Below are 12,571 nucleotides of genomic sequence, written 5' to 3' on the forward strand. Positions count from 1 at the left end.
CTCTTCTGGGAGCTCACAGTCTTCCTTACCATCCTCTTCAACTTGGTTAATCGGGAGGTCGAAGTCATAGGGAACTATAGCATTGTCGTGTACAATGGATCCAGTTATTAATGATCTGCATGGAAATGATTTTTTCTTTTTAGCGGAAGATTTTGAAAAATGAAAGTGATGTGAAATCAAAATTGCCATTTTTTAATTTTGTTGTTTGTTTGTTTGTAAAAAAATTAAAAAGATGAAAGACAGGGATCTCAAAAAATGTGCTTTGTATTGATGATAAGGCTTAAATATTAACACAAAATGGGCCCTACAAAGCTATCCATATGCCTTGGGCGTGGCATTGGATGTTTTTAGAAAACAATAAATTACTTTGAAAAAGAAACTATATCCGGAACATCTGTTGCCTTCCAGTTAGTGAGAGCGGCATCCGGAGGTCCACGAAACACCATCTTGGACAAATCTGGATCTTCATCTTCAAGAGCATTCACTTGATCATCACTTCGGAAACCAGCTTTGGAGAATATTTCCTGGATGCTAGGAACCTTCCCCTGATGTATCTTCTGATCTTTGAAAAGTTCAATAGACGGCTGATATCCTAATCCACACTTGTCTTTCTTCTCTGGTAATTCAATCACTGTGCCCCAACTTCCAGGGCAACCAGCTTCAATTGCAGCTTTCACACTCTTCCACGAGGTCATGACCCCCTTGGGTTCTTCAACAAGTTTCGGCTTAGTCTGGACCACATTGACCACTTCAAGGGCTTGGAGAGGAGTTTCAACAATGTCTTCACCTACTTCAATGTATCTGAAACAAGTCAAATGGCTGACAAAAATATCTTCCTCTCCGGATACTGATACCAACTTACTAGAAGTAACAAACTTCAGCTTCTGGTGAAGTGTCGAGGTGACAGCTCCAGCAGCATGGATCCAAGGTCTACCTAACAGACAACTATAGGCAGGCCTAATATCCATTACCTGGAAGGTAATACGGAAAGTTTGAGGACCAATCAGGATTGGGAGGTCAATCTCCCCAATAACTGTTCGCTTAGACCCATCAAAAGCTTTCACTATCAAAGCACTGGGTCTCATCTGCACCCCTTCAATATTAAATTGTGCCAGGGTAGTCTTAGGTAACACGTTCAAGGATGAACCTGTATCTACCAGTACTCGAGCCAAAGTGACATCTGTACACTGAATGGAGATATGAAGCGCCATATTATGTTCTCGCCCATTAGGGGGTAAATCATCATCAGTGAACATCAAACAACTACTAGCATTGAGATTAGCAACCACATTATCAAACTGAATAACACTAATGTCTTCTGCCACATAAGCTTCGTTCAAGAAATTTAATAGAGCAGTCCTATGAGCCTCAGAACTCATAAGTAGAGAAAGAATGGAGATTTTTGAAGGAGTCTGGTTGAGCTGATCTACGACCTTGTAATCACTCTTCTTGATGATCATCAAGAATTCTCTATCCTCTTCAGTAGTCACTGCTTTCTTAGATGAGCCTTCTCCTGCTTCTGGAGGATTTACCTCTTTCCCCTTTGTTAGTTCAACTGTTGGTGCACTTTCTTTGTTTGGGATCACTTCAGGAGCGAAAACCCTTCCACTTTGAGTCACACCACTAGCTCCAGCGATGTTAGTCACGTCTGGCTCTTTCAAGATTACTGGTTTGTTACCCACATAAACTACAGGCTCATAGTTCCAAGGCACTGCTTTCGTATTGTCAAATGAGAATGGAGCGGGAACATGGATAACCATGGGCTCAATTTTCTTCAGTGGCTCTAGGTCAACATTTCTCTGATAAGGGACCACAAAAGGCTTGGGAAGCCTCTCTTGATCAAACACAGGCACAATCACAGCAACGTCCTCATCAATCTTTGCTCTAGTGAACTGAATAACCCGCTCATCCATCAAACGTTGAAGATAAATTTTGAATTCACCACACTGATCAGGGTTGGACGAACACACCACACAATTATCATGTATTCCATTCATCAATTCTGCTTCCATCAATCTAGCATGGACCACTGTTAAAAGAGTCTTCAACTTGAACACATCCTTTATCAATCCATCATCAGTTGAACTTTCTATAGCATTGACACCTGAACTATCATGTTTAGGCAAAGGATTGTTCCCCACATTTGGAACATCAGCAAAAGACAATACTTTCTGATCTATCAACTCTTGGACCCGAAGCTTTAACACCTTGCAATTCTCTGTTGTATGACCCTCTGAATTAGCATGAAAGGCACATCTAGCATTCTCATCATACCAAGGCTTATGCGGCTTCGGCATTGGAGGTAATGCCCTTGGCACGACAATCCCATTATGAATCAGATACGGTAGCAATTGAGTGTAAGTCATTTGGATAGGAGTGGTATTCACATTATTGTACTGTTGATATGGCCTCTGGTGGTTTGGTCGTTGCTGCTGAACTGGACGTGGTTGATTATTCTGTTGATTTCTCTGTTGATGTTGAGGTGGAGGAGCCTGGAACTAAGGTTGTGGAGCTTGATATTGAGGAACTGGAACTTGATAGTGAGGTACCGGAGTTGGAATAGGAACAGGAGCAATTGGACGGTAAGGCATGGTTGGATATTGAGTAGCCGCTACGTAAGGGTACTGATAATAAGTGTAACACCTCAAATTTGCCCTCCTCTTCTAGGGACTAGCTTAGCATATTGCATTTCATTTTTTAGAACATTAGGAATTAGCATATTGCATATCATGTGAAAAGAAATAAGTCATCCTCCTAAGTCTTTCTCAGAAGATAGAGAGGTTAAGAGATTCAAGCCTGAGGGTCTTACTGGATTGATGTTCCATCATCTGAGGTTTGTGCTTCAATTAGGGTTTTCTTGATCCTTCAAGAGGTTGAGCATTATCTTGTTTACAAGGATATGTCATCATCATCATGGTTATGTCCTTATCAAGGGGTTTATTGTCCATGCTCAGATTCCTCTAGATTAGGGTTTTGACCTCTGGTTAACCCTAATCAGTGCCATTCTTCCAGTCAGTGATTTTCAAGGAGATGAGGTTATTTGCTTGGATGAGGATCATATGATTATTATGTGAAGCTTACAAGAGCTAGGGTTTCATTTTGGAGCCAGTTCCTCAAGTGGTTGAGGCTCAAGCTGATCAGAGCACTTCTGAGTCATTTGTCAACCAGAAAGTCAACAGAAAGTCAACTGTGGGTTTTGAACTGGGAAATTGATTTTTTTTGCATCTCATTCATGTTCAAAGAGGCTTATTCATCATTACAAATATATGTCTTGAAGAATTTGAGGTCATGGCAAAAGTTTCCAAAAATGGAAAGTGACCTGTAATTGAAAGTTTCCAAAAATGGAAAGTTTTTGGTTCCAATTCAACTTGATCTTACATCATCAAAGAAGCTTCAAATGAAATTTTGTTGAACATGAAAGTTGAAGATATTTCTCTCCCATTTCCAAAAAGTCCAAGATCATGAATTTATGATGAATGGTTGAGGAGATATGAGCAAATGATCATGAAGTATGCATGGAACTTCAAAGTGCCATAACTTTTGATTCAAAACTCCAAATGAAGCCACTCTTTTTGCAAAATTCTTGTCTTGACCTAGGCTTTTCAAATCCAATCTTGCATTGCATGAAATTTAATCCTATGCTCATGTGCTAATTCAAGTGAATTTTGGAGGGAGATTGAGAAATTTGAAATTGGTGCATCATGGGAACAAAATACCATTTCCATTGTGTTCATTAGGTGATTTTGAGTGAAATTGGATGCTTGCATGTTACTATTCACGTCCAAATTAGGCCATGCACCACACTTTTCCAAATTTGCAAAACACCTCTCATTTTAACTAATCCTAATTAACTCATGCCTAATTCTAATTTGGATGTGATTAGTAGAGCATATATAAACCAAATCATAACAGAATTGTCAAGGATCTCAAATTCTAGATCTCAAATTCAACTTCCCTCCAAAATTTCTCTTCATCCAAATTCAAATTTCTTCCACATAGGCCTTTGATTTTCTTTCATATTCTTGTTCTCTGGTACTGATTTAGTGTAGATCAAGCATTGGATCGTCAAATTTGGACAAGATTCGTATGGTGCAAGTTCAAGAACACAAGCATGGAAGTTCAGATTTGAGCAAGATCTAAGCCACTACAAGCTCCAATTTCTTCATCAAGCTTCATAACAAGTGATCAGGAGTGGATTTGCGCACGTGCCAAGCCTTGAATCACCAGAATTCAGCTACTGCTCTTCAAGAGGTCAGATTTTCGAGTAGCATAATTCTCTGTTTTATGTGTATAATCTTGTAGATCCTTGCTTGCTGGTTAATCTGAGCTAAAATTCATGTGATTTGGTTAAGAAATGGCTGAGATATAGTGAATTAAAGTTTGACATGTCAAAATGTTTTTGATCGATTCTCATGATTGGTGATGAATTAGGCTTAGTTAGTGATTGATCTGTAATGTACATAGCATGAGCTTTCGTTTGGTATGCATTTCACGCGATTCTGAAAAAAATTTGATGATGATCACTGTAGCACCACCGTCTTCGCGAAGAAGACGGTGGAAACCACCACGCACCGTACGCGTACCATACGCGTACCGCCTGCTGTGTTTTTGACCTTACGCGTACCAGCGCTAGGGTTTTGTCTGTTTCAGGCGCGCGCACACGCTTCGATTTCAGCTGAGGACACTTTTTTCAAATTAATTTCCATTTCTTCATTTCCCTCCAATTTCTTCATATACTTTGTCACATGTTATTTCATTTTTCTTCCAACTTTGAAAAATCCTAAAAAATAGAATAATCATCCAATTAATTCCAAATTTTTTGCAGCATGATCCATGGAATGTCTAGAATTTTATGGTGTTGATTTTAGGATTTTATCATTTCTGGAAAATAAATTGTGTTGGATTGATAGAACATGTATACATTTGGACATTGCTTCATTCAAACTAATGTGAAATGCTCATACATTGGCCAATTGACTTGAAATTTGGTACACTGATTCCTAACATGTTGATGGATTTTTGAGGCTTGGTTGTGTATTTTTCTCATTTTTCATTTCTGTTTTAGACACATGGATATTAGGTGTGACAATTTGTGTCACACAATTGGATGGTTTGCTTATGCATTTTCATTTCCATATCAATTGAACTTTGATGATGCTGATTTTTGGTATGATGATTGTGTTTGATGTGTTGAATGCTCATAAAAATTTCTAGAATTGTTTGAGTCATTTCTGTTTTGATATAGAATTTTGATTCATGATGATCACTTGTGAGCTTTGAATTTGCCTTTGCCTTCTCTTGCACATGAAATGAATTTGCTTAATGATTTTGGCTTGGTCCTTTTTAGGACATGTTCTTGAGTGAATGTAGTTGCTTCATGTTAAATATTCAGTTCTGTTTTGACTTTTTGCCCCACCTTTGACCCTAGCCTTTTGAGCTAGTGGTTTGTTCTCATCCTTTGGACTTTGTGTTTCAAGTTTCAAGCAATTAGCCACATTGGTTGATATGATCTCATCACTTGAGATACCAGTTATTTTGGTTGATTAACCTTGCTGTTTTGTAGGTCTTGTGGATGGTGAATCAATTTAGTTTGTTTGCCTTATGGCTTACTCATTGTGCATATTGGATTTGTCTGTCTGTTGAGATCTATTGACTGTTGTCTGTTTGTCTGAATGTAAATATTGACTGTTTTAGCTTTTCTTACAGGTACTTTAGCCGCTTTAACTCATTGTTTGAGTTGCTTTGCTTGGTTTGTGGTTGGCATACCACTTAGGTAATCTCTTGATCTCCATGTAGTCTGGAAGACCTGTTGTTTTTGGCAGGCACCTGTCTGAAGCCCTCCTTAAGAGGCAATGTTTGTGCTTGTTTATCTTTGTGCCTTGTACATGTAAAGACCTCCTAAGTGAAGAGGCATTGGCAGATAGAAGGGATGTGCAATCCATCCCCTGCTATTCAGTTGAGTCTTTCATTTTGCTCGCACTACGTGCTGATGCATTTTGAATAAGCACCCAAGATCCTTGTATATAGAGTCGGTCAAGTGGAGTAGAGTCCCACATTCTGGACTCTCACACTTTCATTGATTGAAGCTCACCCAGGCCCGGGTTAAGAGCTAAGAGGTCCAACCCTCATTACCTTTCATCTGCTCACCCTGACGGTCAATGTCAGTGGTTAAGAGCCTCAGACACCCTTTCCAGTTGGCTTGTTTGTCGAGGTTGATTTGACCCCTTAACTAAAGCCCAGCCTTGTATGAGCCACTTGTTTGCATATAGTGTGTGTGCTTGCTCTCCTGTGCTTATATGTTTGCTTACTTGATGTTTGAATTGACTTGCTGCCTGTGCGAGTTAGGTTCTGTTCAGATACCTCAACCTAGGACTATTGTGGATTGCATGACAACTATTAGGCTCGAGTCAGTCTCCCTATTAGTTTGTTATTTCCCGGTCTCTGGTTAGGAGAAAGTTTCTCCCCTGTTGAGGGGAACTACGTCGCCCTGATCCTCATACCAGATGAGGTACGTAGGCAGGAGATGGTGCGAGATCTCTTCGGGCAACCTTTTCTTTTTTGCGTGTGTTTTGCTTGACAACTATCAGGTCCGAGTTCCCGACTCCCTTTTAGTCTGTTTGTTTCTTTTGACGTCTCAGCGTCTGCTTGGTGTTTGTGTGACAGCTATTAAGCTCGAGTTCCAGACTCCTTATTAGCTTGTCAGTCTGTTAACCTTTTTGTGTGTGTTAGGAGTTGGATGTAAGACCAGCGATTGGCATTCCGTTTCCTATTTGTTGTATGCTAGGAGTCTAATGTAAGCCCAGCGATTGGCATTCAGTTTCCTATTTGTGGTGTATTTGGAGTCTGAAGTAAGTCCAGTAATTGACATTCAGTTTCATGTTGGTGTTTCTTTGTTTGGAGTCTGATGTAAGTCCAGCGATTGGCATTCGGTTTCCCGTTTGTTTTGCTGTGTGCTTGGAGTCTGATGTAAGTCCAGCCATTGGCATTCCGTTTCCTTGTTTGTGTTCATTTGTCGGAGTTGGATGTAAGCCCATTGATTGGCATTCCATTTCCTGTTGTGTGTTTCTTTTGACGTCTCAGCGTCTTTGTGTTGTGTTTTTTTTCGGCGTGCGTTAGCCGAACTACGGTAGCTCTGATTCTCATTCCAGATGAGATACGTAGGCATGGGATGCGATATCCTAGCGAGCCCATTCCCCATTTCCCCGAACTACGTTGACTCTGATGTTTGTTTCTGACAAACTACGTAGGACCAGGATGCGACATCCTGCCGAGTTACCTTCCTCCGTCTTTCACCTGTGTTGTATTCCAGTGTTTGTGCATTCTTTGAGCAGTTTATTTAGCAACCTTATTCTATTCTCTTGAGCGTGGATCCCGTCGAGTACGACGGACGTGAGGGGTGCTAATACCTTCCCCTTGCGTAACCGACTCCCGATCCTTGTAATCTCCGGTCGTAAGACCATTTCCTTTCCAGGTTTACTTCGAGCGTTTCATTTCCCTCTTTTGGGATAAATAACGCACGGTGGCGGCTCTGTTTGTGTGTCTTTTTTCCGCCGGTTGTTTTTTGCGTTGCGACAGCTGGCGACTCTGCTGGGGACCTTGAAGTTGACCTCTTGCTGGTCCATCTTCCCTAAGCGAGTCAATCCTAGCGCTCTCTAGGGTAGTTTTGGTTGCTTTTGCTGCTCTATTTATTGCATTTATGATTATTACACTGTGACTGTATATATTTGCATATATGTCTGCATGCATCATATTATCATTGTGCTGGACTCTGTACAGGTTGGTTCCTCTGATTTGGGGTGGGTGTTCTGAGTGGGGCTAAAACCCAGGCCTGAGTATACACCTAGGATTAGTGTGGTCTCACGTTGCCTCACATGTTGGATCAACATGTTGTTGCGATGTGACATACCACAAGCCGGACGAGGTTCTTCTGAGTGAGCTCTTTCGGGTGGAGTATTCCACTTTGGTTGGGTTATCTCTTTAGGGCTGTTGACTTCAGTGATCGATCTTTCCCGGATCTTTGGTTTAGACGATCTTATGAGAGCTGTAGCGGCACACCCGAAAGGGCAAACCCGTTGAGTATCTTGTCTGATTGTCGAGACCATTATCCGCCTTAGGATGACCTGATTAGAATTCACCTGTGAGGGGAGGGTTGATTCTTACAGATGCATGTTCTGATGGTGACTTTGATGATGACTAATGGTTCAGTTATTGATCAGAGTCTTATTTATAAGTCGGATTTATGGATTTATTTCCGAGACGCCGGAATTCTGTCCGTGATATTTATCAGTGGGGATCCGTTTATTTCAGGATTCCCTGGGTTGGTACAGATGATTGTGTTGCTATCAGACTAGTGGTTCTCCAGTGATGATGGTGGTATATCTTTCGGTTCCGTTTATTTCGGAACTCTCGAGTTGGATTTGTGGTTACATATTCCCTCAGATGGTTGTGATCAGTTCAGAGACCAGGGCTTCAGTACAGATGTTCAGATGACTTGGAGGATGGCACAGTATATTGCATTCATACATCAGCATCATTCACATTTTGCATTTATCTGCATCTAACTCATGTTTATCCATATGCAGGGGACATTCTTGATCGAGATCCTGGTTGAGAGACTTCTTTGTTTCAGACATGAGGCCCGGCTTGAAAGATGACGTCGTCTACAGTTTCTTCAATCCAGAGATTGTTTCAGATATGATAGCATTGATTACACCTGACCATGTGGGGATGTTCCGTGAGAATTATGGTGGTATTCTGAAGGTGGTTTTCAGGCTTACTGATACAGATAAGAGTGCCATCCATACATTTCTCCAATTTTATGACCCAGGCTTGAGGTGCTTTGTGTTCCCGGATTACCTGTTGGGACCTTTGATGGAGGACTATGCCAGCATCCTGGGTCTTCCGATCAGGGATCAGATTCCGTTCTATGTCACTAAGGATGAACTTGATGTTGTTGAGATTTCTCGTGCTCTTTATTTGAGCCCAGAGGTGACCAAGGGGGGTTTGAAGGAGAAGGGAAAGTTGCCCGGTTTCCATCTGAGTCTCTTGGAGGCTAAAGCCAAGGAGCATGTTGTTGTGGGTAATTGGAGGGCCGTTTGTGCTTTGATTGCTGTCAGTATCTATGGGATCATCATGTTCCCTAATCAGAAGAACTTTGTGGACATTAATGCTATCCGGATGTTTATGCAGAGGAATCCTATTCCTACCTTGGTTGGGGATGTGTATTACTCGGTCCATAATCGGAACAAGAAGAGGCGTGGGGGATTGATTAGATGTTGTGCTCAACTGTTGCACAAGTGGTTCATGGGATATCTGCCTTCCAGAGGTGCTTTTGTTTCTCTTGATCCTACGGTTAATTGGGCGACCAAGTTGATGGGTTTGCGAGCCAAGGACATAGCTTGGACTCACAATGGTATGGCTGGATGAAACTTCATTTACAGTTGTGGGAGCTTTCCCAATGTGCCTCTTATAGGAGTTCAGGGTTGCATTAGTTATAACCCGACGCTTCTTAAGAGACAAATGGGATTTGCTGTGAAGGTTCCTCCTCTTGAGTGCGAGATTCAGGAGTCTTTCTACTTCCCGGCTGAGGGTAATCCGATACAGTTGAGGCAAGTGTCTGGAGCATGGCGTAACATTCAGAGGAAGGGCAAGGTTCCTTTTGGTAAGGTTAATAGCAGGTCTTTTCCTCCATTTGATGATTGGCTTAGGAAGAGGATTGAGCTCGCACATTTACCATTTCCTGGAGGTGATCCTTGGTGTCCTTTGATTGAGGGGCCACGTTCTTCTGTCAGCATGGAAGAGTTCCTTGAGATGAAGAAAGCCAGAGATCAGCTGCAAGCAGAGAAGATTGAGTTGGAGATGAGTGTTGCTAGAATCCAAATGGCTAATCAGGAAATCAAAGGGAAAATAGAAGACTAGGATAAGAGACATGCCATGGAGGTGAAGCGCTTTGAGATAGACACCGCTTATTACCGCAAGATCAGCCAAGCTTTGGAGTCATCTACAAAGGAGCACGACATCACTAAGGAGAAGTTAGCTAGAGCTTTGAGGGTTATTGAAGATGAGAAGAGGAGGCAGATCCTTGTGAAGAATCAGAGAGATGCTAGAGCCAAAGTCCTGACCACGGAGTGGGAAGCAGAGGAAGCGAAGATTATTGCTGAGAGAGATCACTATCTTGCTGAGAGGGATCATTACTTCAGACAGATGAAGATTCACCAGAAGGAGATAGGAAGGCTGCAACAGGAGAACACTGAGCTCAGGTTCGCTGTGAAGTTTACCAAGATGGTTGATGATGCAGAGCCATCTGTGGGACCTTCTTCAGTGTAGACTTTTGTTATCATGTATTGGATTACCGTCAGGCCTGTTGACGGAATTCACTTGTTTGTATTTTCTTTCTGATTCTGGAGAATTGTATCTGATTTGTATCGGCCTGATGTATGACTCTTGCACGTGCAGTGCGCTTTTGATATACAGTGGTTATTGTCATTCAGTGATTGATCTTCAAGCTTTATTTGCTTTCCTGTGCACACTGACATAGCACACACATGGTTGGGTGATATCTTTGCTAAATCATAACTCTCTGATCTGTATGGTGAAACCAAATGATTGATGCCAGAATGTTACTGTCGGATTATTATCTGTCTCGATGAAACCAGGATCGAAAGACAAAGTGTTCCTCATATGGATAGACATTGCATTCATGCATGAATCATAATAACTTGTCTTCTATTTTGCAGGTGTCAGTTTCTAACGTGCTTGATTGTTTCAGGAATCATTGCTCGCGCACGTAGAATCATTCCCTTGCACGTAGCACGTCCGCACATATATCCTACCAGGCGCAACACATCCAGGCTGATGGATCTACCCAACGCAGATATTCTCGAGTTGAAGGAGAAAATGGGTGAGCTGATCAATGTCATGCAAGGGTTGGCTCTGGGACAGAAAGCACTTGCTGATAAGGTGGAAAAGCTCGAGCGGGCTTCGGCTGCCAACAGTGGTAATAACCAGGAAGGTGTGTCCAACAATGGTCTGGGTGGTTCCAGAGATGGAGGAGATCTTAGAAAGAAGACTATTACTGGGGTGGTGATCAATAATGGTGGTGGTTTTGGTGCTGCTACAGGCGATGGACCGGGTCCAGTGAACAACAATCTGAAGGATAGTCTGTTTCCTCCTTTCTTTGGGGCTGAGGAGGATAGAGAGGAAGACAAAGAAGCGGATCAATTCTCCATGCTGAATGAACAGTTTGGTCAGTGGGGTGTTCAACCACCAAACAAGGAGATTCAGGTGCTGGCGGAGAAAATCAGGGCTCTAGAAAGCTATGCTACTCCGGGGGTTGTCAACATGTCGAACATGGGGCTTGTTGAGGGGATTGTGATCCTGCAAAAGTTTAAAGCGCCTGCGTTTGATAAATACAATGGGAGTTCTTGCCCGGAAACTCATCTCCAGGCTTTTGTCCGAAAGATTTCTGCTTATACAATGAACCAAAAGCTTTGGATGTATTTCTTCCAGGACAGTCTGTCTGGGGGGTCTTTGGAGTGGTACACCAAATTGAGGTCATCTGATGTCAAGAGTTGGCAGGATCTTGGTGATGCATTCTTTAAACAATATCAATTTAATGCTGATATGGCTCCTAGCCGTACCCAATTGCAGGGTATGTCTCAGAAGCCTAATGAGGGGTTTAAAGAATATGCACAGAGGTGGAGGGAGCTGGCTGCCCGAGTCCAACCTCCGCTGGTGGATAGAGAAATGTCTGATCTGTTCATGGGTACCCTTCAGGGAACGTTTGCAGAGAGGATGGTGGGATGCCCGGTTACCAACTTCGCTGATATAGTGGTGGCCGGAGAAAGAATCGAAAGCTGGTTAAAGATGGGGAAGATACAGGGTAACGCTTCGTCGTCTGGATCGAAGAAGCCCTTTGGTAATGGCCAACGCAAGAAGGAGGGTGATACAAGTGTTGTGTATACCCAGAGAGGACAAGGTAGGGATCGTTACTACCAGCACACTGCTGCGGTAACAATTCCTGCTGATAATTCGCCCGCACAACAACAGCAACAACAACAACCGCAACAGCAACGACAACCATTCCAACAGAGACCGCAGAGGGCCGAGTATCTAGTGAGAGGGCGAATGAATGATCGTCAATTTGATAGACCACCTGTGACCTACTCATTCTTGCTGAAGAAATTGAAAGACTTGGGGTTGGTCCAGCTGAGGACGTTGGCTCCGTTGAGACCTGACCAGAGGCCGGCCAGTTTTGAAGAGAATGCCAAGTGCGAATTCCACTCTGGTGACCCTGGACACAATGTGGAGAATTGTAAAGCTTTTAAGCATGTTGTCCAGGACCTGGTGGATTCTAAGGCAATCAATTTTGCTCCATCTCCAAATGTGAATGCTAATCCCATGCCCGCGCATGGTCAAATGGGGGTGAATGCAATTTCTGAAGATGGTAGAACCGTTGGGCTGATGAATGTGGATCAGTTGAAGACTCCATTGGCTGAGGTCAAGAGACAACTGTTGAAGAATGGGGTCTTCCCGGGCTGTGATGATTGTTGTGCTACGTGCACCATTGTTC

General features: G+C 42.6%; 1 protein-coding gene across 1 annotated transcript; it reads right to left on the reverse strand.

Annotated features, from left to right (window-relative positions):
• Positions 1-362: 362 nt before the first annotated feature.
• LOC127103419 (uncharacterized) lies at positions 363-2,366 on the reverse strand. Its single transcript, XM_051040682.1, has 3 exons — positions 1,445-2,366; positions 972-1,318; positions 363-701 (listed from the first exon to the last, which is right to left on the reverse strand). Exons 1-3 carry the CDS (start codon positions 2,364-2,366, stop codon positions 363-365), a joined length of 1,608 nt encoding a protein of 535 aa, XP_050896639.1.
• Positions 2,367-12,571: the final 10,205 nt, after the last annotated feature.

This window comes from Lathyrus oleraceus, chromosome 7 (assembly GCF_024323335.1).
Source record: "Lathyrus oleraceus cultivar Zhongwan6 chromosome 7, CAAS_Psat_ZW6_1.0, whole genome shotgun sequence".
Taxonomy (NCBI): Eukaryota; Viridiplantae; Streptophyta; class Magnoliopsida; order Fabales; family Fabaceae; genus Lathyrus; species Lathyrus oleraceus.